This window comes from Vitis vinifera, chromosome 16 (genome assembly GCF_030704535.1).
Source record: "Vitis vinifera cultivar Pinot Noir 40024 chromosome 16, ASM3070453v1".
In the NCBI taxonomy this organism is placed as follows: domain Eukaryota; kingdom Viridiplantae; phylum Streptophyta; class Magnoliopsida; order Vitales; family Vitaceae; genus Vitis; species Vitis vinifera.
The window spans coordinates 21,034,446-21,056,456 of NC_081820.1; the positions used below are offsets into that span (position 1 = coordinate 21,034,446).

A 22,011-nucleotide genomic window follows, 5' to 3' on the forward strand; every position below is an offset into this window, starting at 1 on the left:
TGCACACAAAAATGAGAGAAGAATGACAAAATTGGGATAAAATTATGAAATATCGTTGGAATATCTTGAATTTTTTTTTTTGGGAAAATATAAAAAAAAAAAAATCAGGCAATTCTCATTTATTCCGTCCAGATGGTAACATTTTTGTTCTTTCATTAATCAAACGTATAATTATATATCAATATAAAGTTTAAAGTTTCGATTAACTGAAAATTTTCAAAAAATATTTTTAATTTTACTAGGAGGAAATTATTGCTTAAAGTTGATGAAACTTACTAGACAAGTGAAGTCAATTATGGAAGCTCATTTGTTAATAAAACCTTTCCCTGATGAATCCCCTCCCAATACTCCCCACTTGTGCTTGGAAAGACACCTTCAACCACTTTAAAAATTGAAAAAAGTATAGATAATTTAAAAATTCTGAAGAAAAAAAAAACGTTTGAGAATCAATAGGTTAAATAAAAATGAGATATTTGTTGAATTACTTTTTGAATATTAAAGTTAAATGACATGTGATGTAATCCTGAAGAAGGATCGAAAATAGTGTATTGGTTATTGGGTTGTTGAGGTTATGACTTCAAATTTAGAAATCCAACTGTGAATGACCTTTTCACGAGCAATGAAGAAAGTTGGTAGCAGCTTCCCACACATGGAAAACTAAAATAAACAATCAGCGGAAAAGTCTTCCTCTGGGTAGTTGAAGAACAGGGAAGAAAGAGACAGCACAAATACATTAACACATGTCCGAAAATGAACCCCACCAAAAAATAAACTCAAGCACACAAACTTTGAAGCCAACTGATCAGTGACAGTCAATGGATAAGAGTTGGTGAGACACAGGTTATAAAAGCCCAACACTCACATCCATCTTTCTCAAGCCAGCTCCAAGCATTCTTCTCTTTCCTCCCTCGACTTAATCTTGAGCTTCAATTTGAGTACGTAGCTGGCATCAATGGCTTCAGTTGAGGAAATTAGAAACGCTCAACGTGCCAAGGGTCCGGCCACCATCCTAGCCATTGGCACAGCTACTCCCGACCACTGTGTCCACCAGTCTGATTATGCTGATTACTATTTCAGGGTCACTAAGAGCGAGCACATGACTGAGTTGAAGAAGAAGTTCAATCGTATATGTAAGTATATTCATGCATTAATTCTTATATACATAACACATCTATACATATAAGAGTGTGTGCTATTAGGTGAGACTCACCTCCGAGTGAATGGATGTTTCAAGCTTTCTAGAGTATAGCTTTTAGATAAATTACTTTAGGAAACTTGAAAATAATTTTACTTCAATAACCAATATTCCTTGCATCTGACTGTAATGGCTTGAAGCGCTGTTCTTTGAACATGTAGCATTGCTCGCTATAATTAAGAATACCCACTTATACTTGCTTCAATGTTAAATGCATGTTGATTATCTTGAACAATATACTATATGACTTGTCAATTGGTAAAACTAATGTGTTCATGTTACTTCTTTTATAGGTGACAAATCAATGATAAAAAAACGTTACATTCATTTGACTGAAGAAATGCTTGAGGATCATCCAAACATTGGTGCTTATATGGCTCCATCTCTTAACATACGCTAAGAGATTATCACAGCTGAGGTACCTAAGGTTGGTAAGGAAGCAGCATTGAAGGCACTTAAAGAGTGGGGCCAGCCAAAGTCCAAGATCACCCACCTTGTATTTTGTACAACTTCAGGTGTAGAAATGCCTGGTGCTGATTATAAACTTGCTAATCTCTTGGGTCTTGAAACTTCAGTTAGAAGAGTTATGTTGTACCATCAAGGGTGCTATGCAGGTGGAACTGTCCTTCGAACCGCTAAAGATCTTGCAGAGAATAATGCAGGAGCACGAGTCCTTGTGGTGTGCTCTAAGATCACTGTTGTTACATTCCGAGGACCTTCCAAAGATTCTTTGGATTCTTTAGTTGGTCAAGCCCTTTTTGGTGATGGGTTTGCAGCTGTGATTGTTAGATCAGATTCAGATGTCTCGATTGAACGACCCTTCTTCTAGCTAGTTTCAGCAGCCCAAACGTTTATTCCTAATTCAGCAGGTGCCATTGCGGGCAACTTACGTGAGGTGGGACTTACCTTTCATTTATGGCCTAATGTGCTGACTTTGATTTCCGAGAACATAGAGAAATGCTTGACTCAAGCTTTTGATCCACTTGGTATTAGCGATTGGAACTCGTTATTTTGGATTGCCCATCCAGGTGGCCCTGCAATTCTTGATGCAGTTGAAGCAAAACTCAATTTAGATAAAAAGAAACTTGAAGCAACAAGACATGTGTTGAGTGAGTACGGTAACATGTCAAGTGCATGTGTGTTGTTTATTTTGGATGAGATGAGGAGGAAATCATTGAAGGGGAAAAAGGCCACCACAGGTGAAGGATTGGATTGGGGAGTATTGTTCGGTTTTGACCAGGCTTGACCATCGAGACCGTTGTACTGCATAGCATACCTATGGCTACAAATTGAGTAAAGAACGATAAGAAAAGTTATATACAAGCCATGTCTTATTGTATTAAGGAGGTGTTAATGAAGATATATACATATATTTGCAAAGTTAGTAATAATTTGATTTTTTTATTATTTCTATTTTAAATGAGGAGATTGTAATTTAGTGATCGTTGAAAGGTGTAGTGACCTGAAGTTAAAAGGATGAGACATCAAGTTCTTATTGTTTTATATTCTTGAAGTTTCCTCGAAAGTTATAGTTTTCTTTTGTCATAAATACCATTGAAAAAAGAAAACCAAAAGAATTAGATATATAGCACCAATTTTAAATTTTGGTAATGTAGCCAAGAAGTTTTCAACTTAATTTACTTTCCTCTTGTTTGAATTCTGATTGAACACAAATATAGTTGAAAGTTTGCTTGTAATCAATTTTGGCCTCTCTCAAATGTGTATGCCAAAGCCTAGTATCCTAAACTACATGGAATTTGTTATGTTGGGTCTAAATGTGCAACAATAGCTAGAATAAGGTGAATAAAGGTAAATGTAAGGGAGAATGTCTCTTCATAATCTATATACTCTTTCTTTTGGTATATCCTTTGGCCACTAGAAAAGCCTTGTATTTTTTGATCGAACCATATACTTTGTGTTTGATTTTTAATATACATTTATTTCCTATGGTCTTATGGCCAAGTAAAAGATTAACCAACTCCTAAACACGGTTCTTTGCTATGGAACACATCTCTTCCCTCATAATGGCTAACCTATATGATGATTTAGGTGAATTCAATGTTTCCTTATAAGAACTAGGGCCATTAAGGTTTAATGGGGCACAATGTAGGATTCCTCTTCAATCAAAAAGCAATGATGGAGAATATGGTAAAATTTGCTTCTACATAACTTAGGACCTTGTGAAAAGCCTTTTTACTGGTACATTCCTGCTAGGACACAAGTCACTTTCATTATCTTTAGCAATTTCAAGGTGAGTTTGTAATTCCTCATCCTTGCTCAAAAATTGTGTTGCTTCTTCTTACAACTCATGGAGTTCAAGACTCTTCTTCATAACTTCACCAATATTGGGAAAAATACTTTCCATAAAATCAATATCAAGGGACTCTATTTCAATCAATCCCTCATTAATTAGGAAGTCACCATACATCACATAACCCTTTACGTAGTTAATTAAAATATTTGATTCTTTCTTTTCGCTATACTATTTTGTTGTAAGTGCTAAAAAAATGTCAATTGTGTGTGTATTCCTTTCTCTTCATAGAGTTTTGAAACTAATATGCCAAGTATTTACGACCTCTATTAGTTTGAAGAATCTTTGAATTCTTGTCTTTATGATTTTCAACCTTTGCTATATATATAAATCACTTGAAGTAATCCAATGCTTCAAAGCCGTCACACCCCAAATTCTAAAACTATGGTTTAATTATAATACAAAAGGGTTAACCCATAATTCTAGAATTTGAAATGGGAATTAAAGTATAATGATATAATATTTGTAATATAGTATGTTAATCATTTATATTTCATGTTCATAAATTCAAGTTCTATCATACAACTAGTATGTTAATCATTTATCCATATATATAATATTAAATTTTATTTTACAACTTTTAAATTTAAATTTTCTTTTTGTTTAAGAGTATAGATAACGTGGTCCAATAGAGTTTTCAAATATGTCTTGTATACTATCTTAACTGTGCATAAATTTCATATGGAAAACAAACTATTTTTAAAAGTTTCAAATTTAAGATAAAAAGTAGTAGATTTTTTTTTTTTAATGCTGGTAATACTCAATATATATATATATATTGGATTTTTATCTTTGATAAATTTACTTGAGTGGACTTTTTCCTAAAGAAATTCAATAAAAGTTGTCAATTTATAACTAAATTTGGAACATTAGGTTTTGATTTACTTGGAATTAGGTTCTAAAAGTATTTTTATTGGTATTTCGTTATTTACATTAGAAAGTAAAAGTAAATGGAGCAATAAATGACAAAATAATAAATGAGTTATGTGTTGAGAGTAAAACTGTGTTGAGATGCTGAGAAGTGGCGCTCCATAGACCAAATTGCGCATTTGAACTAAAAAATTTGTGCACCTTAGATTTGTGCACTACCAACTAGAGCTAGAATATAGAAAATATACATTTTATTTACTTTCTCCGAATGCTATACATACTATTTAGATTACAAAAAAAAGTACAACTATTATATACAATTGTAATTCTTTACTTTTATAACATTACAAAATTTCTTTAACAACAAAAACACCCATACTTCAACAACACAGCCTTCTAGGTCTCTTAATAGCAACACAATACCGACTTTTTCTTCCTTTTTTATCCTCTTTAACTTGGTTTGTATAAAATAATTTTACATAAAAATGGTGAGCTTCAACTCAGTAAAGAAGGGTCTAATTTAACAAAATAATTGTAAAGCAACTGTTTAAATTATTTTGCATCATTTAAAACAACAATTCATATAAAATATGGATTTTACTCAACATATGCAATTATATCATATCTATCAACAAATATCATACCATTTACCTTTCTTGGAACAACTTCTTTTCATAACCTATAACATTAGTCTCAATACACAAAGTATTATAAGGCTCTCACCCAAGGACATGCTTCCATGCCCCACATTAATCCACATATGGATAGATTTTCTTAAGAATGTTTTGGGTTTTTCATTCTAGGGTACTTTACCCTTTTTCCTTAAGGGGCTCTCACCCAGGGATTGTTTCCTTTTATTTATTTTTTATTTAATTTGGGCCACGCATCATGATGCCTTACAATAAGATATACGAGTGTTTTCAACACTCCATGTTGCTCATGCTACATTAACAAGTTAATTTAAGTAAAATATAGTATGTCTCATCACAACAGAGTGTATCTTAATCACGAGCAACAAGTTTCAATAAGAATTTCTCATATTCAAGTGTTGTACGAAATCCAAATTTCTATAACTTCACATCTCAATTTATTTTTCAACATTACATACAACAAATACGTTTGCTCAAGTTTTGTATACAGTATTAAATAGAGTTTTCAAACAAAACTTCCTTACCTATTATAGTAACTTGACTGACTTTAGCTTTCAACTTTTCCCTTAGTTTTCCTTTTAGTTGAGTCTCTAGGTCTCCCATATGTTGTCATTTTCTTTTGACATAAAACAAAGATTAAAGTTTGTAGGCAATTATCTTTAAGAAATTGTTGCTAGATATTTAGCTTTGAAACGCTCTTAGTGTTATACAACTAACAAGTTTCTCACACCTATTTCAACATTTTTTAATTAAAATTTAAGGTGACAAATGACTCTATTACAACAAGTAAATTAACATATTTCTTGAATTTTCAACCACTTGCTCAAGCAAGCAATTGACTAAGCTGCCAACTCGCTAAACATTAAAGAGTAGAGGTTTCCACCATTGCTAAATACATGTGAAATATTAATCAACTAGTGTAACATATTTAGTACTCGACTAAACACATTTGAAGAATAATTATACCTAATTCATTAGCTAAACCATAATCTGCATTAAAGGATTAAGTAAACTTAAATTAACCTTTAATTTAATTTAGGACAATACAAAAGCGATGGAAAATTAGATATGCATAGTTAAAACACAAATAGTCATCAGTGAAAGTGAAAAAAAATAATAGGCACCATGGCATGCCTTTATATTCATAGGTTCAAAAATGTCTCAATAAACCAACTCTAGAAGGTGTGAAACCTTAGGTGTATGTCCAAAAGGCTTCCTATAGGTTTTACTTGCTAGACAAGTCTTTCAAATAGGTAGGCTAACATTGAGAGAGAGACCCTAGAAGTCCTTTCCTAACTAGTTTAATCATCGTTTCTTTGCGTATATGTCTTAATTTAGCATGCCATCTGAAAGAATCAATGGTATTATAAGAGCCACGTAAGAAGATGAAGAATCTAAATCCAACATAAATAAACCATTAAGTAAAAAACCTTGTCTATACATGGCCTTATTTTATTAGAGTTCACCTTTGGCCAAACAAAACGACAGATGAAACTTAGTTCAAATATAACTATAATTGAATGTAGACTACATTGGATACTAAGTGCATGTGATACATCATGGAAGAGTAGCGTGTGCCTCAAACACAACTTAAGCTTTTGTATGCCAACGTTTAGAGCATCCTTCTATTAGGATAGAGCCTTTAAAAACATGACATAATGTAATAGAATTTTGGATTTTATTATTTATTAATAAATTTTTAGTTCACTTTTATCTATCCTCATTCCATGCATTACCTTGTAAAGATTCTGACTTGGATCTCTTGCATTGTTCGTGACTTGGGTGCATTAGGAGTTGCACGGAAGATCCAAGTCACAAGCTTTTTACAAGTAGATGACTTGTTTATAACTGGTTTGTGGGTTTAGACAACCCATTAGAGTTTATATTGCACTACCTTTTAATTGGAGGGATGATTGGTATTGACTACCGGGATATGTTGCCTATGGTGAGTGCAAATGTGTGTGTGGTTTTTACATTATATAGGACCTATGGTGAGTTATGACATAAAGCTATCAAACAGTCATAACTTTACCAAGTTGCTTCATTGTAAGAGAATACTTAGCTTGCGTTAAAGTTAGTAGTGACATTGACCTATAGGTGAGATTATAAACTAATCATATATTCCCTATGGATTGGATCACTGTTGATGGAAACTAATTACAATAGGTATTCTCAATAGAGTCACCATGATATCTTTTAAGATTGAGACAGTGTGTCCCATTGGGTGATTTTAAGGAGGTGTGTTCATGGAAACTATGACCATAGTAGTTCCTTAAGTAGAACTTGACATAGGCTCTTTGAGAGCTAAGACATGTCAATTGAACACACAATAAGAAAATCTATAACTCAAGGATAGTAGAAGTTGTCTTGAAAGACTGATAATGTTTATCTTGTTAAACTACGGATACTAGTTCATGAGGAGACTGGACATAATGAATAGTAGGTCATAGACTCGAATACTAAGTGTCTTATTGTTATTTATAATGGGCATTAGAGAGTGAAGTTGATTATCTATAGTGGGATGTTAAGTCAACTTCAAAATTAGATTATAAGGGAGATAATATTGTCCTATAGGTCCTAGTGGTCCCCACTTGAGCTCATATACCTTGTTGGCATGGTTTATAAGGGTTGGATTGACTATTGGTTCACTTTTGTGCATAAGAATGTTTTGGTAATCATGTAAGGTTGCATAGGGGTTAGTAAATAAAGTCTTTGGATTAAGGCTAATCGACTAATTAAAAGCCTGTATGTGGATCCACATTTTTCACATGCATTCCCACTCGTTGGCAGGGCTCGCTTTTTTAATTGAAAAATTGTATTTTACAAAAACATAGAGTTGCCACTTATTTCTATTATTTTTTTAAAGGAAAGAAAATAAGAAACTAAAACCCTAAAAAATGTGACTCCATAGTTTTGGAAAATCATGTCTTCAAAAAGCCTAAGTCTAGGTCCGGGAATCAAGTTACTTGTTGGGAAGGTACCTCAAAGAGATAGCACCCCTCTAAGCCCTAAAATGGTTTCTACTAGCTAACTTGATGAAAGTATGACAATTAATAAGTTGATTATGGATACCTAGATAGGCTAAAGTGATTTTAAAATTCTACAAATTCTAGCATGCCAAACGAGGATTCAAATCACAATCATAAAGAAAGGATAGTATGCGTACCTAGACTACTTCTTACGCATTATCACAAGACATCAAAGTTAGTTTGACAATATAATACAATATATCTCATGCATTCAATCCATTCAAATAATCAAGAAATAAATCAGAGCAATCAAGACAATATCAAACATAAGAGTATTCACAAACAAATTTTGCATATTTATAGAATTAAAAAGAGAAGGGGTTAAGGGACATACCTGGATAGCGAACATAACTTACAATGTCCTTGCATGTAGCTAGAGAGGGTTAGCTCACAAATAATAACAAATAACTATGACAATAAACCCTAATATACACGGTATATATACAACTCAAATGAAATGACATAAGTCTAAAGAAACAACAACTATCACATAGGACATGCATACAAGCTCATTTTTTAAATTTAAACTAATGCTCAAGATAGCCATAAGTATCAAAATTAGTGACTAAGACAAAAACATGCAACAAGGGTCAGAACGGTTGCATTCACTCGAAAAAATCATAAACAAATATCTAAAAACATTATTTTGTCATGGGAAAAAACAAACAACATTCTTATCATGTCTATATTACAATACCAAAGCCAATTAAGATCAAGCAAAGATATATCAATTAACTCCATATTAAAAGATAAGTTAAAGACTATATATAATTTCTAGCATGCTGTCAAAACATAAGGTTTCATAAAACAATTGCTAAATAATATCTACAATGAGAATTTAACTACAAAAAAATTTAGGGAACTTCTCCTATGTGTCTAAATGATCATCCAATTGTCTGAACAATTTAACAAAGCTCTATTTAATCCCGGTTTATAAAAACATCTGAGAAGGTCCAGAACTAGGCAGAAAACAGTGACATGCATAAATTGAATTTTTAAAAATAATTAGAGATCTCATAAAATCAGAAAAAAAATCACACACATCTTTCAAAGTGTCTAGAATCCATCATGTACAATAGACTCAATTTTGAAAAATGATATCTCCCTCAAGAAAGATGTTTTTTTTTATAAATATTTTACATGTTAAAAACCATTTTCAAGAAGTCTAGAATTAGGGATATCATAACAAATTTACAGAGTCATCTAATAATTTATTTTTTACAAAAAAGATTTAGGTGTCTAGAATTGGGTGAAAACAAAACCATCTAAAAGACTCATTCATATATTCCACTTTAGAATTTATTTTTAACTCAAACAAAGTTCTAAATTCAAGTTCAAGAAGTCTAAAATACCATAAAATCACTGAAAAAAATTTAGAAGCATCATAAATAGAAAAAATCAAATTTTCTTTTAAGAAATGCAATAAGTTGAATAAGCTAATCAATAAAAAGTTTTTGGAAAATGATTTTATGCAAGGGTTCCACCAATTCCCCAATTGATATACACAAATATTGCCTAAAAATATCCCATTTATTTGGGACACAAGATTAGATTCATGTTTTACTCAAAACCATAATTTTTATTGAAAACCGAGAAAGATTCAAATCGATCAAGACATGGTTGCATATTATTTAAGAAAATGAGATTTTGAAATGCATTTTAACGGGGAATATTTTGAGAAAAAGTTTCTCTTTAAAAAGAAAGACATGATTTGCAAACAACAATACACAAGACTCAAACAAAGACAACCTAGAGGAAGACAAAATTTCAAAGTAAAATTTTTGACAACCAACCAAACCAATTTGGTGGGAGTAGGAGCCAACTTTTATGAGTTTTTGATGACCTCCAAGAATTAAATTTAATGAACAAACATCAAAACAAATAACTAAACGACCTTAGATCAAATAAAGCTAACCAGATATCAATAAAAAAACTAACAAGGATTAATCAAGCGCATAAACTGAAGATATAATCAAGAATTAAATTAGATCAATCGAACACACAAACCCATGATTAAAATGATGTAAAATATAGTATCATAAGCACTTACAATTCTAAAACACCTGAACTAAATAAGGATCAATCAAGAACTGAAACTTAACAGACTTAAAACATGAATATAATGACAAGAGGTCAAATTAATTAATTAATTAAAATTCTAAAGACTTGTAAACTGAATATGATCAATCCAAAAAACCAAAATTAACAAACATGGTGATAATGATATAGAATCAAATGAGTTAATCAACTAAAAACCCAAAGCATCACATGAATCAACTAAGATGAAAAAAAAAAGAATAAAATAAAATAAAAACATGATGATAATGACATAGAATCAAATAAATTAATCCACTAAAATCCTAAAGCATCGCACAAATTAATTAAGATGAACCCGGAAACTAAAATTTAAAAAAACAAGATGATAATGACATAAAACCAAATAAATTAATTGACTAGAATTTTAAAGACACGAAAATTAAATTGAATAAAAAAACTAATAAACAAAACTTTAACTTTTCAATCTAATTAAATTTTTTTTAATAATTAATAAAAAAAATAAAAAACTAAAGAACAAATAAACTCACTTACCTCTTCGAATAGGTGCGCGGATTGTAGCAATGTCTCCAAGTTGTATGTGTGTGGTCATTCCAAGATGCAGCCTTCACTTTCATTCTTTAATGGTGCAACCTGCCTTTCATCTTATGGTGTGTCATGTGGAGAAATTATGTGGTGCGACTAGTTGTTTCCCCTCAAAGTTGTAGCTATATGCTGAGAGGTAGCCTGTCTTTTCTCTTTGAAAATTTGGGCAGACCCCTTTAAAATTCTGGTCGTGGTTCCCTTGAAGATGGAAACTTTGCCCTAGAATGTATGTTGTTCGTGGCTTTTATCTCTAGAATCTCTCCACTTCGCATGTTGTGCGTGGATTTTATATGGAGAATCATTAGTGTTGCTGCCTCTATCGAATACCTGATCGTGAACCCTAAAAAAAAACCTCCCCCAAAAATCCTATTCTTCTCCTAATCTTGTCATTCTCATTTTTTCAAAAATATTATCGTCCCACATTTTAAAACTTATCATCTCTTTTTTAAATAAATATTTTTATTTTCCAATTAAAAACTATTTTTTTTAAAATCTGATTCTTCAATTAAAAAAAAAGAAAAGAACTAATGTCAACCATTTTTTTTCCATTGGTAAGTTTTCTTGCAAAAACATCAAATTTATTAAATTAAATAGTTGAATGAATAAATAAATAAATTAGAAAATGATAAAACAATAATAAATAAATAAGTTAATTAAAAAAATAAATAATAAAAAAAGATAACAAATAAAAATAAACAAGTGATTGATAATAATGAAAAAAAATAAAAATAAATAAACATATATAAAAAATGAGCCACGCAAGCCATGCAACAATGCAAGTCATACAAGTCACACAAAAAATGCCTAAAAGATGACCTAAGTGTACTTAAGGTGGACCTATGTGAACCTAAGTGTACCTAGATGAACCTAGGTGAATATAGGTGGGTCTAATTGGGCCTAGGTGGGCTAAGTGAGCCTAGATGAGCCAAATGTGCCTAAATGGGTCTAGGTGAACCTAGGTGTGCCATGTGTGCCTAGGTGAATCTAAGTGTGCCAAGTGTGTCTAAGTGAACCTAAGTTGCCTAAAGGGGCTCGAGTGACCTAAAAAAAAGCTAGGGTGATCCTAAATGAGCCAAATGTGCCTAAGTTGGCATAAGTGACCTAGGTGGGCCTAATGAGTCTTAATAGGCCCAGGGGTGTCCAAATGGGCCTAGGTAGGCATGGTATGCCTAAATGGGTCTAGGTGAACCTAAATGGGCCTAGGGGTGCCTAAGTAACCTAGATGGGCCTAAGGTGGTGCCTGATGGTGGGCCTAGGTGGGCTAAGTGAGTCTAAATGGGACTAGGTGAATCTAGGTGAAATATGATGTGCCTAAGTGACCTAGGGTGAGCCTAAGTGACCTAAGGTGATCAGCAAGGTACCTAAGTGACTTAGGGTGAGTATGTGTAATCTGAAAGGTGCCTAGGTGACCACGGGCGAGTGTGTGCAAGCTAGAAGGTGCCTAGGTGTGCTTAAGAAGTGTTTAAGTGAATCTAGGCAATTTAGGATGCATCTAAGTTACCTAAAAAGTGTACCTAAATAGGCCTAAATATGCTATCCTAATGTTGTACCTAAATAAGCTATCATAAAAAGAAAGGAAAAACCTAATTCTAAATCATGGCTGCCAAGGTCATAATGGGGGGCCAGATAAATCCCTCAACTAGAGTCTTTAAGGTGGCTAAAAAAAAAAAGCTTATGTGAGTATCAATGGACCACTAAGGAACATGCTATAGAGTACTAAAAGAACACTTAAGGCATGTGCTAAGGGACAAAATGGAGGGTCTACATCGTGATTTTAATTAATCAAGTAGGATTTATTTTAGGTTAGATTAAGTGACCCAACTTTTGGTGGGCTCAAGTTACTTAAGCTTAATTAGAGAACCTTATAAATACCTCTTTAAGGGTTAGAGTTTTCAAGATAACCGTCTTCTACCATCTAAAGAGAGAGCCATAGTCTCCACTCTCTCATACCTCTTATCAGTTGTGTGTACCGGTTGTGTGTATCGATTGTGTGCCAAGTGTAAGGTTGAGTTATCATAGTGGAAGATTGTGGGTCTACAAGACAACCTATGACTTTTTTCAAATTCTTCATTGCATGGATTTGATTTGGTAACATCCAAATCAAGGTAATATTTTCTAATGAATATTTTAAATATTTTTGTTTTTTATAAATACATGTTTTTGTTGTGCATAGGATTTAAAAGAAAGTCGAGGAAAGTTTGGCATGCACCTTGTTGGGAACCTCAAATTACTCCGTTGCGATACCCTTGAACTTGTAGGGTGCATGCATCTATCTTTAGGGATCTCTAAATCTACCATAAAAAAATAAATGGCTTAAAAAATAATAGAATAATATAAATCTAGAGATTAAAACTCATATTTGTGATCTGGATATTCCTAGATCGAAATCTATTCAATGAAGACTGTACTTGAATAATTTAAAAGTCTTATACACCCAATGTCTTTTGTCCGATGACTCGAACCATGCCCATGACACTCAAAAGAGTGGCATTTGGAAGGGTGGATGCCTAAACTCTCACTTTCTTTCTAGATCTAGAAGAAAACAATTACAAGGCCATTCAGAAACTTTAACCTCATAAAAAGGTATTTATAGAGTTTCCTTATTAGGCTTAAGTGATTTAAGCCCACATGGGCTTGACTTACTTAATTTAACCTAAAATAGGTCTTAATTGATTAATTAACCATATTGGGCCATCTAATTAATCAATTAGCTTAATCTAGAGACCTTATTCACTGTCTTTTGTATAATATTACATAATTACCAAGATGCCCTTATGCATAAGAGTTAATTAAGAGCCAATCTAACCCTCATAAATTGTGATAGCATGGTATATGAGTTCAAAGTGGGGACTATTAGGACCCATAAGAGTATTGACTCCCTCAAAATCTAATTTTGAAGTTGATTTAACATCCTATTATAGAGAATCAATTGTACTTCAATACCTTATGTAAATAACAACGAGATAAAGTTCGGGTTTGTGACCTACTATCCACTATATGCAGATCCCCATGAACTGATATTTATAATCTAACAAGGTAGAGCTATCACCTATCAAGATTATATCTCAAATATTTGAGTTACAAATACCACTTATTATATGATCAATTGACATATTCTAACTTTAAGGAGCATATGTCAAATCTACTAAAGGAATTACTATGACCACATATTTCATAATCACATATCATTTAGATCACCAAAAAGGGGATCTACTGTCTCAAACCCATGAGATATCATGGTGCCTTTATTAATAATACCTGTTGCCACCAACCTTTATCAATAGTGACCTAATCTACAAGGATATATGACCTCTTTAGAATCTCACCTATATGTCAAAGCCTTTTGTTGATTTTAACATATGTTTAATATCCTCTCAAGGTTGAGAGTTTATATAGTATAGTAGCTTGGTAAATCGCTATAAATGATAGCCTTACATCATGATTCACCATATGTCCTATCTAATGTGCATCACATCACTAATACACTCACTATGGGAAACCCATCTCAATGGCCAAGACAAACCATCCTTTTAATTATGAGGTAATGCACTACAATCTCTATTGGATTTCTTAAATCTATGAATTGATTGTGGATAAATTATCTACTTATAAGAAATCTATGACTTGTATCCTTTGTGCAACTCTTAATGCACCTATGTTATGTATAATGTAAGAGATATGAGCCGAATGCTCAAATCAATGTCAATGTATAAATATGATAGCAATGAGATAGTCAAGTATGACTTTGTTACATCATGTCTTACTTTTAGTAACTCAATTCTTACAAACCTAACTTGATCATGGATAGAGACAAAGAGATCTGGGATTCCCTTCACCTCATTCATCTGTTACTAGGGGAGGGGGGTAACATACTATCGACCTATTAGTTTCATTTTGTAATCCATAAATCTCACTTGATTCCTTACTACATGTTTTGTTGCTCTTAAGTCTACACTCCACTTAAGAATAGAATGAGAAACTAATACATGTATTCAAATATATGAAAAGAAACATTTGGGATTAAGGTGTACCTTCTTTGGCTCAGTGCACTTACAAGCATAGTGACTCAACTTTTTAAAGTTGTAGCATTTCATTTTGGCCTTATCCTTATTCCCATCACGTTAGCCTCTCTAATGTTGTTTTTATTGCCTTTCTTTGGCCCTAAGTTACCTAGAATACCATGTTTTCCTTATCTGTCATGCTTAGGCTTGTTAACTTGACATTATCTTTCTTGGGTAATAAGTAAGGTGAATTGCACCCCTAGACATTTTTTTTTCTAACTCAATTAAGTGAGAAATATCGTTGTCCCATGTGAGCACAAGTTTCATTTGGCCACATGATTCATGCAAGAGCATATTACAATTGCGAAATGTTGCTCATTAGTGGATTTAATTCATGAATTAAGGTTTACATTGTCCTCAAATGCTTAACCATTATGAGTTTTGGATCCATTACCTATTGCTCAAACTTCAAAGTGATTGCACACATTATAGTTGCAGATATCAAACCATAGAAAATTTGGACTTATTCCATATCGTATGAAAAGTGAGGTAGTGCTTAATTCCCTTATCAAGTCGTTATAAATACCACTCAACATGTTAAAATGTGCACAATGGTCTTTCTTAACCTAGAACTGATAAGCTTTCATATCATGATGTTGTTTGACTAAATTCCTTTTCCTTAGGTTGGATCATGGGATCAAGTTAAGACCTTTAAGGCCCTCTTGTTCATTTAACAAGTATTGGATTTTTTGTGCCACATCATAATTATTGTTGTCTAATTTGTCTCCTATAATGAAATCATCAATGGTGTTCTTAGTGGCCATTTTACAACATTTGTTGCACAGAGTATGACAGTAGCATATATTTCTTAATTTTATACACATTGATGTTTGATACCATTACACATTCGAGACATGGTTAGCTAAACGAAGTGATTGTGGATCACATTTCCATGAGTCTCATGGTTGAAAATCCTTTGACTAAGCCCATAGTTTGAGATGTTTATCAGGCTTATATTAGTAGTTTATGACTCCATAGATTATGATTTGTTTCATTTCAACACTTAGATTGTATTTGATAAATTAATTTAATGATTTAATTTAATTTGATTTAATAACCTAATTTAAATTATTAAATAGATTAAGTATATTTGGTTAAATAACTTAATACCACAACTTAAAATAAAAATAATTTTAAATATTAAGTCAAAATAGTTAATTTATTCTTATTTTCAAATTTATTTATTTATTTGTCTCATTTGCCCATGTTAGTAAGAATATATTTAAGAATTATGATTCCACATTCATGACTCGTTTTTTATAATAATTTTTTATGAATATATATATATAACACTTTAAATATGAATATTTTATAAATAAATTTATTATTTAAAATTAATGAGAATAAATATAGCTAAAATCAATGAGGATAATTATTAATCAAAATTAACGAAGATAAATGTATTAATTTAATAATTTGGAATAAATTTTAAGTTAATTTTATTAAAAAACCTTAATAGTAAAAAATAAGTATTAAGTTTTAAGTCAATAATTAAAAATAATTTAATTTAAAATCAATTTAAATCATTAATTAATAAATAATCAATTTTAAGAGCTACACACTTATTTCATTAAAAATATAATTATATATAAATTTAAAGTTTCAATTAATTAACGTGTTCAAAAAATATTTTTAAATTTTTGCTAGAAGTAAATTATTATTTAAAGCTGTGGAATCTTGGAATTAGACTCATTTCGTAAGGCAAGTGAAGTCAATTATTAACGCTCACTTATTAAAACCTTTACCCGATGAATCGCCCCCAGTACCTCCTAACTTGTGATCAGAAAGACACCTGCGCCCACATATAAAACCTTATTAAAATCTTTGAACGACCTATGAGCCTACCAAAGTCAAGTTGTTTCGTGGATCACTTAAATATCTTCTCTTGATCATCTTTATTAATATTTACTTTTCCTTCTTCAATTATTTTTGGGAATCAAACGAGTGGCCCAACTTGGATGACGAAACAGGTCAAATAAATTAAAATGAGATATTTTTGTTAAATGACATGTTACGTATTGGCTATTGGGTTGTTGAGGTTTGAAATTCGGACATTGAGTGACTTTGATTTCATTAACATTACGAAGGTTGGTAGCAGCTTCCCTCCCGTGGGATTGCCTCCTTTTCAAAAGTCAAGTGGAAAATGTATTAATTTCCAGTCAAGGGGCTCGAAAAGTCTTTATCTCTCTATATAAGAAATGTTATAATGAGAAACCGTAAGCAGATTGATTGCTCTCTCCTTCCTGTGGGTTGCATTCATCATATATGGGTAGGTGAAGAACAGAGAGCAAAACAAATACATTAACACATGCATACATGTCTGAAAATCCAAAAATAAACTCACGCACACAAACTTTGAAGCCACCTGATCATTGACTGCCGATGGATGAGAGTTGGTGAGACACAGCTAGCTTATAAATACCCAACACTCACACCCAGCTTTCTCAAGCCAGCTCCAAGCACTCTTCTCTTTCCTTCCTCAATCTTCAGCTTCAATTTGAGTTCGTAGCTAGGATCAATGGCTTCAATTGAGGAAATTAGAAACGCTCAACGTGCCAAGGGTCCGGCCACCATCCTAGCCATTGGCACAGCTACTCCCGACCACTGTGTCTACCAGTCTGATTATGCTGATTACTATTTCAGAGTCACTAAGAGCGAGCACATGACTGAGTTGAAGAAGAAGTTCAATCGCATATGTAAGTATATATATTCATGCATTAATTCTTACATTCACAACATTTCTATACATATACGAGTGTGCTATTAAGTGAGGGTCACCTCCAAGTGAATGAATGTTTCAAGCTTAGAGAATAGCTTTTAGCTAAATTACTTTAGGAAACTTGAAAATCATTTTACTTCAGTAACCGATATTCCTTTCATTTGACTGTAATGGCTTGAAGAGCTGTTCTTTGAATCATGTAGCATTGCTAGCTATAATTAAGAATAACCTTTTATACTTTCTTCAATGTTAAATGCATGTTGATCATCTTGAACAATATACTATATGACTAGTCGATTGGTAAAACTAATGTGTTCATGTTACTTCTTTTACAGGTGACAAATCAATGATCAAGAAGCGTTACATTCATTTGACCGAAGAAATGCTTGAGGAGCACCCAAACATTGGTGCTTATATGGCTCCATCTCTTAACATACGTCAAGAGATTATCACTGCTGAGGTACCTAAACTTGGTAAAGAAGCAGCATTGAAGGCTCTTAAAGAGTGGGGTCAGCCAAAGTCCAAGATCACCCATCTTGTATTTTGTACAACCTCTGGTGTAGAAATGCCTGGTGCAGATTATAAACTCGCTAATCTCTTAGGCCTTGAAACATCGGTCAGAAGAGTGATGTTGTACCATCAAGGGTGCTATGCAGGTGGAACCGTCCTTCGAACCGCTAAGGATCTTGCAGAGAATAATGCAGGAGCACGAGTTCTTGTGGTGTGCTCTGAGATCACCGTTGTTACATTTCGAGGACCTTCCGAAGATGCTTTGGATTCTTTAGTTGGCCAAGCCCTTTTTGGCGATGGGTCAGCAGCTGTGATTGTTGGATCAGATCCAGATGTCTCGATTGAACGACCCCTCTTCCAGCTCGTCTCAGCAGCCCAAACATTTATTCCTAATTCAGCAGGTGCCATTGCGGGTAACTTACGTGAGGTGGGACTCACTTTTCACTTGTGGCCTAATGTGCCTACTTTGATTTCCGAGAACATAGAGAAATGCTTGACTCAAGCTTTTGATCCACTTGGTATTAGCGATTGGAACTCGTTATTTTGGATTGCTCACCCAGGTGGCCCTGCAATTCTTGATGCAGTTGAAGCAAAACTCAATTTAGATAAAAAGAAACTTGAAGCTACGAGGCATGTGCTAAGTGAGTATGGAAACATGTCAAGTGCATGTGTATTGTTTATTTTGGACGAGATGAGGAAGAAATCCCTTAAGGGGGAAAAGGCCACCACAGGTGAAGGATTGGATTGGGGAGTATTATTCGGTTTTGGGCCGGGCTTGACCATCGAGACTGTTGTGTTGCATAGCATTCCTATGGTTTCTAATTGAGTGCAAAAGAGTAAGAAAAATGATATATGATCCCTATCTTATTGAATTAAGGAGGTGTTAATAAAGATATATACATATATCTACAAAGTTAATAATACTCCTAATTTTTTTTTATCCCTATCATAAAATTGAGGGATTGTAATTTTGTGATTGTTGGTGGATATAGTGTCCTGAAGATAAAAGGATGAGACTTCAAGTTCTCGTTGTTTTATATTCTTGAAATGTCCGTAAAAGTTGTAATTTTCCTTTCTTATCAATTGTATTGAAAAGAAAAAAAAGGAATTAGAAATATAACACCAATTTCTTTTATTTTGGTAGTGTACTTAAGAGATTTTCAACTTTATTTATTTTCCTCTTGTTTTAATCATGGTTTAACACAAACATAGTTGAAAATTTGCTTATAATCAACTATGATCACTCCTAAATGTATATGCGAAAGTCTAGAACCCCAAACTATAGGGAATCTATTAAGTTAGGTTTTAGCCAAAATAAGTTGAATAGAGATAAATCTCACCACTAGGGAGAATATTTATTTATAATCTATATGTGAGTAGACTTGTCATATGCTTTGCCTTTGAGTTTCAAGTTGTATTTATTTCCTACGGTCTTATGACTAAGCAAAAGGTCAAACAAATCCTAAATTAATTGCCATGAAATTCATCTTTTCCCTTATAGTAGTAAACAATTTGTGGATTTAGGTGAAGTCAATGTATCCTTATAAGAAGCAGGTTCATCAAGGTCTAATAGAGTGCAATATAGGAATCCTCTTCAATCTAAAAACAACGAAGGGGGAATATTGCCATGTTTGGTTCTATCTAACTCAAAACCTTGTAAAGAGGCTTCTGGTGTTACATTCCCACCAGGAGGCAAGTTACTTCCACTATCTTTGATGATTTCAAGATAAGTTCGTACATAATTCCCTATCCTTGCTCAAAGATAATGCTGATTCATCTTGCAATTCATGAAGTTGAAGTATCTTCTTTATTTCAGCAATATTGGGAAAAATAATTTAGAATCAATATCATGTGAATATATTTCAATCAATTCTCCATTAAGATGTTCACCATACATCACACATCTATATTTTCTTTAGGGCATAAATTCCTATATCTATGAGAAATGTTATGAACCAAACTTGCATAACCCTAAGATTGAAATTAAAATTGGTTTTGTGTCATTCCATAGCTTATTTGGAGTTCTAGTGACTAATAATTAAAAGACACTCAGTTGAGGATGTAGGTAGCAGTTAAGAGAGCATATTTCTAAAAGGTATTATGAGGTTAGCCTATTGTCAGGGGCCTAGAGTTCCAACACAGCGGCATGGCCCATACAACAACTCCCGTGGGCATAAATTAAGAGGCTTAGCTTGCATGCGCATTCCAAAGGCTTTATGTTGATTGGTATCGTCTTGCTATGGACTCATCAAGGCAACGACTCTAGCTCTCAACCAGTTTGTGTAGGAGTGTCCAAACTCCTCTTCATTGTCAAGCCTTTGACTAGCGACAAGTTCCCGAACTTAACTGGGTCGACTTGCCTGAACTTTGAAGAAGCTTCCAAGATCACTTACACACCCTATCCTTGGAACAATTCTCATTTCATTATGCTCTAACTAGTCAACATACTCTTCTTGATCAACATTTCCGCTGCCGTCATGGACACCAAACAAACAATCCATGACACTATGCTATCATTGACGTAACTATGTTTATTAAAGTACAATTCATTCTTTCTTCTATATCATTTTGTTGAGGAGTGCCAAAAATTGTTAGATGTCTACATATTCTCTTCTTTCTCATAGTTTCTAGAAATATTATGACAAGTATTCATGACCTCTATTAGTTCAAAGAATCTTCTAAGCGTTCTCTTTTTTATTCTCAACCTTTGTGTGAAACCAAGGTTTGGTTAATCTTGATTTTGATGATAACAAAACAAGGTTTAGAACTAATGATCATATTTCAAGTGTGATTAGGCAAGACGATTTCTAAAGTGGCAATCACAAAGACAAATCAAGTCAAGGAGAAATCATGAAGAAGAAGACCACCTCAAAGAGAAGAGTTTTTCAAGACCAAAGCTTCATAAGATCTCTTTGTAAGGTTGTTGGTGCACTAGGACTTTCATGCATTTCATTCTTTATTTATGCACCAAAATCATCCAAGAGTAATATTGTTTTAAATATCTTAAGAATTGGATGATTTCATGTTTTCAACTAAAACCTTGTGTTAAATGATTTTCAAACTTATGTTAAAATGTTTTAAGTTGAAAAAGGTTGGGTGTTGAGCCAAAAAATGGCTCAACCAGTTCAACCGGTCGACCAGTTGTGCTCGTTCGATTGAGGACCGATTGAGGGAGGCCAAAAAGTTTCTCTCTCTCCCAGTGCCCTTCTCTTCCTGATCAAGGTTGAACCTCAACCGGTTAAGGTCCGGTCGAGGCCCAACGGTCACCTGCCAAGCATTTAATGCTAACGGCTAGTCAACCGGTTGACCCCTAGCTTGACTGGTCGAACCCCCAACGGCTAGTTTGATTTTTTTCTTCTATAAAAAGGCTCCAATCTTCATTGTTTCAAGAGCTTAACCTTCCCAAATCTTTCTTGATTATATTTGAGTCTTAGAAGAGTATTTTTGAGTGCACTATTATTTCAAAACTTGCATATTTTTAGTGCACCATTCAATCCTAGTTTTTCTTGTATCATTTGAGCTTAAAGTTCTTGTGCTAGAATCCTTGAAAGATCATTTTATTTGTAAACCTTTGAAAGGAAGTTTCTCAAGTGTGGGGTATCACTTGAGGGGTTGTTCAAGAGTGAGATATCTCTTGAGAAGTGTAAAGGGTGCTTGGAGCCAAAAGTCCAAGAGGGTGAATTTGAACCATAATCCAATTGTATTGCTTGAAGGCTTGGTTTGGAAGCCTTGGATTAATGGAACCTCAAGCTCAGGATTGAAGCTAGAGGAGAGTGGATGTAGGCCGGGTTGCGCTGAACCACTATAAACTCTTGTGTTTGCATTCTCTCTTCCCTACTCTTTAATTTGTATGCAATTGTCTATATATTGATTATTATATACTTGCATATAATTGTCTCTTGCATTCACTTGTTTAAATTTGCGAAAAGAGACCATCACCCTATTCACCCCCCCTCTAGGGTGATTACCATAGGTTGGATTAGCCTCAAATTCCTAACACTCTGCTATAAAGTGCTTGAAGTAAAC

At 33.2% G+C, this 22,011-nt stretch overlaps 2 protein-coding genes and 1 pseudogene across 2 annotated transcripts; all 3 read left to right on the forward strand.

The window, feature by feature from the left end:
* The first annotated feature begins 875 nt into the window (after nucleotides 1–875).
* On the forward strand, nucleotides 876–2,769 carry LOC109124132 (stilbene synthase 3). The gene is made up of 2 exons (XM_019225888.2): nucleotides 876–1,130; nucleotides 1,489–2,769. Exons 1-2 carry the CDS (start codon nucleotides 953–955, stop codon nucleotides 1,593–1,595), a joined length of 285 nt encoding a protein of 94 aa, XP_019081433.1. The 5' UTR covers nucleotides 876–952; the 3' UTR covers nucleotides 1,596–2,769.
* Nucleotides 1,719–2,769, forward strand: LOC109124187 (stilbene synthase 3-like; annotated as a pseudogene).
* A 14,433-nt stretch (nucleotides 2,770–17,202) lies between these two features.
* Nucleotides 17,203–19,083, forward strand: LOC100245181 (stilbene synthase 5). Its single transcript, NM_001397869.1, has 2 exons — nucleotides 17,203–17,452; nucleotides 17,811–19,083. The coding sequence occupies exons 1-2, from the start codon at nucleotides 17,275–17,277 to the stop codon at nucleotides 18,809–18,811; spliced, it is 1,179 nt and encodes a 392-aa protein (NP_001384798.1). The 5' UTR covers nucleotides 17,203–17,274; the 3' UTR covers nucleotides 18,812–19,083.
* Nucleotides 19,084–22,011: the final 2,928 nt, after the last annotated feature.

Coding starts and splice junctions, on each gene's coding strand:
- LOC109124132 (XM_019225888.2), top strand. CDS start 953: ATGGCTTCAGTTGAGGAAATTAGAAACGCTCAACGTGCCAAGGGTCCG. Junction 1,131..1,488: donor GAAGAAGTTCAATCGTATAT/GTAAGTATATTC, acceptor CTTCTTTTATAG/GTGACAAATCAATGATAAAA.
- LOC100245181 (NM_001397869.1), top strand. CDS start 17,275: ATGGCTTCAATTGAGGAAATTAGAAACGCTCAACGTGCCAAGGGTCCG. Junction 17,453..17,810: donor GAAGAAGTTCAATCGCATAT/GTAAGTATATAT, acceptor CTTCTTTTACAG/GTGACAAATCAATGATCAAG.